Genomic DNA, 5,000 nt, shown 5'->3' on the forward strand with positions numbered 1-5,000 from the left:
TCATATTGTTGATGACTGTAGTAAAATGCGTAGATGCTATTCCTCTTGCACTAAGAAATTTATGTGTGTGTGTATGTATATTACATGTAAGGTAGTTTAGTATTCAAAATAAACTTATTTATGTATACTTTCCTTGTCTTTTCAATGTTTTTATGACCTATTTTTTAACACTTTGTACAGTTATGAAGGAAGTTCAACAGGAAGTGTTAATTTTTATTTTCAGTTTGAGTGCTACTTGGACCTTTCATGTCAAATGGTCAGTCGGGCTTCCAACTTGGGGAAATACTAGATATGCATAATTTTCATAAATTGATTTTTTTTCACTGTGGACAAGTTATTTTCCCATTAAACAGAGAATATTTGTAAAAAAAAAAAAATTAAAATTACAAAAAAAAAAGGATTAACAAAAACAAAAAAAAGCTGGTGTCAGAGGGCTAGATCAGAACTAGGAATAACTAGATTAACTCACTAATACAAATTAGTTTACTGCCAATTTTTAATTCCACAATTAAGGGGTCAAAAGAAAAACTTTGTTGCATCATCGGCTAACATGAAATTTCATGCATTTTTTGAGAGGGGATTGTAATTCCATTTGCTGTCATTCAATACATCCATGGATGCATCGTGAATCACTTTTCATCGTTGAGGTTTCCAAGAAAGGCAGTAAAAAATGAAAGTAAAAGGTACTGGATGAATGGCACCTCGTGCTTAACAAAGATGAATTGCTTCACTCGTGGTCAGTGAACATATGAAATGGACACTGCATGCTTACATAGCAAGTACAATCCACAGAGTCAGCATTAGCAGGGAACTATTTTATATTAATTAGTGAGTTAATCTTGGAAATCCAAATATTTGACAGTGATTCACAGTGCATTCATGGGTGTATGGAATAACGGTGAGTGGAATTACGAACCTCCATCAAAAAATACATAAAATACCATGTTGACCGATGATGCCACATGAATGACTACTTGGAAGGTATATGGAATTCTTTTATGATATTTGATACTACAGTATGATAGAACTGAAAGCAGAATTCATAGTTTTGATTTTGTTATTTTACAGAAGGAGCAGAGAGACTTACAGGCGTGCAAAAGCATAGTTCAAGAGCTGGAAGGTCACGAGGATGCTTGGCCCTTCCTCCTCCCCGTCAACACCAGACAATTCCCCACCTATAAGAAGATCATCAAGAAACCCATGGACCTCTCCGTCATCAAAAAGAAATTGGAAGATAATCTGTAAGTCACCAGTGCTGTGTGCTTGCTCTCAGTTTTGAGTTTGCCAACTTTTATGCAGAAGAGATTGGAGTGTTTGGTTATCAGTTCATTGATTCTAATGGTTAATATTAGCTCCTTATGTCAGAGGCAGTTGAGTGAGTAAGTATGTATGTGTATATGTGTGTGTGTATATATATATATATATATATTTATATTTATATTTATATTTATACTTATACTTATACTTATACTTATACTTATACTTATACTTATACTTATACTTATACTTATACTTATACTTATACTTATATATATCTATATCTATATCTATATCTATTTTTATATTTATATATCTCTATATATATATATGTATATATATATATACACATATATACATATATATACATATATATACATATATATATATATATATATATATATATATATATATATATATATACATACATACATACATATATGATTCACATACAAATATATGTAAATGTATCTGAATATATACATATATATGTATATATGTATATGTTGTTAATGATGTTGAGTGATGACAAACTCAGACTTAATAGCCTCTCCCTTTCATTTCATTGCAGAGGTTTTTAAATGACAGAATCCCATTAATAATCCCATGTCTTTTTTCTTTCCACAGTTACAAGTCACGTGAGGATTATTGCGAAGACTTGCGGCTAATGTTCAACAATTGCGAAACGTTTAACGAAGACGATTCTCCGGTGGGCAAGGCTGGCCATAATCTCCGTTCATTCTTTGAAACCAAGTGGAATGAACATTTCCCCCCAACTTAATTCCTCTTTTTTTTTCTTCTTTTTTTTTTTAAGAATTTTTAATTTATACAAGTATCGTCGTTTCTCTTAATTCTGAGAATTTTTAAAGAGGACATAGTTCCAAGAGAGAAAGAGAGAGAGAGAGAGAATTTGTTTCAAGAAGAAGTTCCTGAGGCTGCGTTATGTTGAGTGGCAAGCTTATCACATTCTTCAGATGAGGGACCTGATAATGAATAAAAGATGATTGGAAGTGATAAAGCTGTTCCGCTGTTTTATTCAGATGTTTCAAACTAAACTCGAAATGGTTTGAGACGATGTACATTCGAGAAGGCGTGTTCACAGAAATAAAAAAAACAATAGTGAAGGGACCAGTTTGTCTTCAGAGGCGGGAGTGCGAATCGTGGAGTGACTGTAAATGAGGACTCTGGAGAGCAGACCTCGGACACGGCCCAAAGTTCCCGTGCGTTTTTCAGGGCGAGTGAGAGTCGGGTATAGGCTCTATATTTTTCCTATTCCAAAGACCCAAGTGTTTTGAGTGAGAATGCATGAACAAAATATTAAAAAAGAATTGAGTAGATATATATATGTCTTGAGGTGTTTATGGCGGTGTAGATATACAGACTTTTTAAAAACTCATAATTATGGACAATTTTCCAATATAGAGCAGCTATATGCTTCTGCAGTGTATTGAAGTACAGTTTTTACTACTAAGGTCTGGTAGAGATTTTATATATGGCATTAAAGAAGTGCATAAGTGATCAAGCATTTTACATAAACCTTCCAATGAATATGTAAGATGTTAATGCTAATAGTTTAAAACATGTACAGAAAATTGGTTCACTATAAGAAAGCTTCTGTTTGGAGGCAATTACCAAGGAATGTGGAATCATTTTGTTTCAATTTCTGTTTCAATGAACTTCATCACATTAATTATATGGTGACAGAAGTAGAGATTTGTGAACAGGGAAGAAAAATACTGTGTTCTTTTGTTCTGATTTAATTATTTCTGTTTATTTGGATAATAAGTGGCCTTTGTTAGTAGCAGTGCAGTCAGCTTAGACAAAAAGGTTTGTCTAGCGTACAGTGGTGTCTGTGAATGTTACATTATGTTGAAATGTGTCTTTGTCCACTGTGAATAACTAAAACAAACAAAAAGAATTAGTGCTTCAGTGGGATTTGTTTTGTAACTTACAGAATACCTCAGAAGAAGAAAAAAAAAAATTACTTAAAACACACACACACACATACCAAAAGAAAAAGAAAAGAAAAGAAAAAAGAGTAAAGGAAACAGATGGTGAATATAACGAGGGCCAAAAAATGCTCCTGTATGCTCCTGTGCATCAGTTCCGAGGCGCTGTCACTCGTATCATGTAGCCTTTTTGCGAGTCTTGGCTGAAAGAGTGAGAGAAGGAGTACTGCAATTCTTGTAATGTGGAAATGATTCCGTTATAGATTAAATAAATCCTTTGGTGCTTACGAAGACATGCCATTCCTTCACAACGGCATTTTTAAAGATTTTTTTTTTTATTATGGTTATTATTATTATATTATCATTAATATTTATAATCATTATTATTATCAATTTTTTTTTTTGCTCTACAAATAAAGCTTAATCTAACCAAAGACAGTTTTATACATTATGTGCTTGCCATTTAATAACTGCACCAACAGAGCCATATTTGAAAGTTTCTAATGTTAAGATCTGTGCAGAAAAATCATAATGATAAATGTATTGATAATGAATGGCCTTTATTTTTGGCATATAGGTTAGTATCATTCAGGGATTTTTAACTTCCAAAAAGAAACGTGGTCATTCAGAAAGTGCACAACACAGCAGGTAAGACTTCCTTGTCATGTTGTTCAGGAAAAAAAGTGAATAACTACAGACAGCTTTGAATATAATTGCTAAACACAAGTTATCCAGGTCCAGTCCAGCTACTTTATAGATTATAAAACACATTAGTAAGACATAAAAAAAAGAGTTAAAAGAAAAACAAAAAGGAAAAAAACACAGAGCCCAAACGAGCACCATCTGCCTTATTCTAAGACTCCTGGGGCCGAATTCTTTGTGAATGTTGAGTTTGGAGTAAGAGACATTCAGCCCAAATTATTTTGAGTAAATGGCCAAACTGGAAGCTAGTGTTGTTACTTGGCATTTTAGCACGAATCTTCCTACATCCGTGTCCAATCATAGCCCTTTGGTGCATTATTATGTTAAAACGATATAGTAATAATTTTATGACGTTTTGCAAATGGCCAAAGTATATTAGGATGGAGTGCTTCACAATGAGAACTAATGTCTTTATATGGTAGTCTTTGACTCTTCACCTTTTGTATGATATAAAGAAACTGTGTACACAAATCATTGTAGGCGAGAAATGGGAACGATTCAATGACTTTTGTTTGCAAATCACCAAAGTTTGTATTATTTTGGTACTGGCATGATTTGAATTTCCAAACTCTGCGCGATCTTGCTGCACACCATTGATAAGCATTTGGACGTGCTGTGAACATCGCCATCTTCAACCTCAAGGGTCGTCTTGGCTGGTGCGTGAAAATGACCCTTAAGTCACTGGTGCAAAAAGGCCCTTTCCCTAGTTTCTCATGGGTATGATTTGGCAGGGATAATATGTACATATGTGCTGTGTAGTAGCCAATGTAGAGATTAATATTTATTTACATGTAGAGTAGAGGCTATGCAGTGAATCTGGAAATACAAGAAAAAATATAGTCTTCTGTGTAATTAGAATAATATTTTTAGATACTTTATGGATAAGATATTATTTTCATGATGCAAGCCTGGGACCTTCAATCCAGCCTTGACCGTCAGCAGCTCTGTAAAATATGTATTAAGTGTACAGGCCAATTTTTTAGTCATTACCTGAGATGAAAGAAGAAAATGAAAAAAAATATTCAGCGTATTGTATTTTTTATTTTTTTCTTAATAGACCTGCTGTGAATTTATGTAAGTTTGGATATTATG

The 5,000-nt window shown here is 33.3% G+C and overlaps 1 protein-coding gene and 1 long non-coding RNA gene across 14 annotated transcripts in view; one reads left to right on the plus strand and one right to left on the minus strand.

Moving 5' to 3' along the window:
* Positions 1-5,000, plus strand: part of LOC125034311 (bromodomain adjacent to zinc finger domain protein 2B-like) — a gene marked incomplete at its 5' end in the record, with an annotated part of 59,270 nt that overhangs the window by 52,860 nt on the left and 1,410 nt on the right. For all 13 annotated transcript variants that reach the window (XM_047626087.1, XM_047626089.1, XM_047626090.1 and 10 more), the window contains 2 exon segments: positions 1,069-1,241; positions 1,885-5,000. The exon segment at positions 1,885-5,000 is cut by the window's right edge and continues 1,410 nt beyond it. In XM_047626087.1, coding sequence (XP_047482043.1) covers positions 1,069-1,241; positions 1,885-2,038 — 327 coding nt within the window. In that variant the 3' untranslated portion in view covers positions 2,039-5,000.
* LOC125034313 overlaps positions 3,182-5,000 on the minus strand; it is a 9,152-nt gene continuing 7,333 nt past the window's right edge. Inside the window, exon 2 of the long non-coding RNA XR_007115661.1 lies at positions 3,182-5,000. This exon is cut by the window's right edge and continues 1,749 nt beyond it. This is a non-coding gene — a long non-coding RNA (uncharacterized LOC125034313).

The sequence above is a fragment of the Penaeus chinensis genome, chromosome 17 (genome assembly GCF_019202785.1).
Source record: "Penaeus chinensis breed Huanghai No. 1 chromosome 17, ASM1920278v2, whole genome shotgun sequence".
NCBI lineage: Eukaryota > Metazoa > Arthropoda > Malacostraca > Decapoda > Penaeidae > Penaeus > Penaeus chinensis.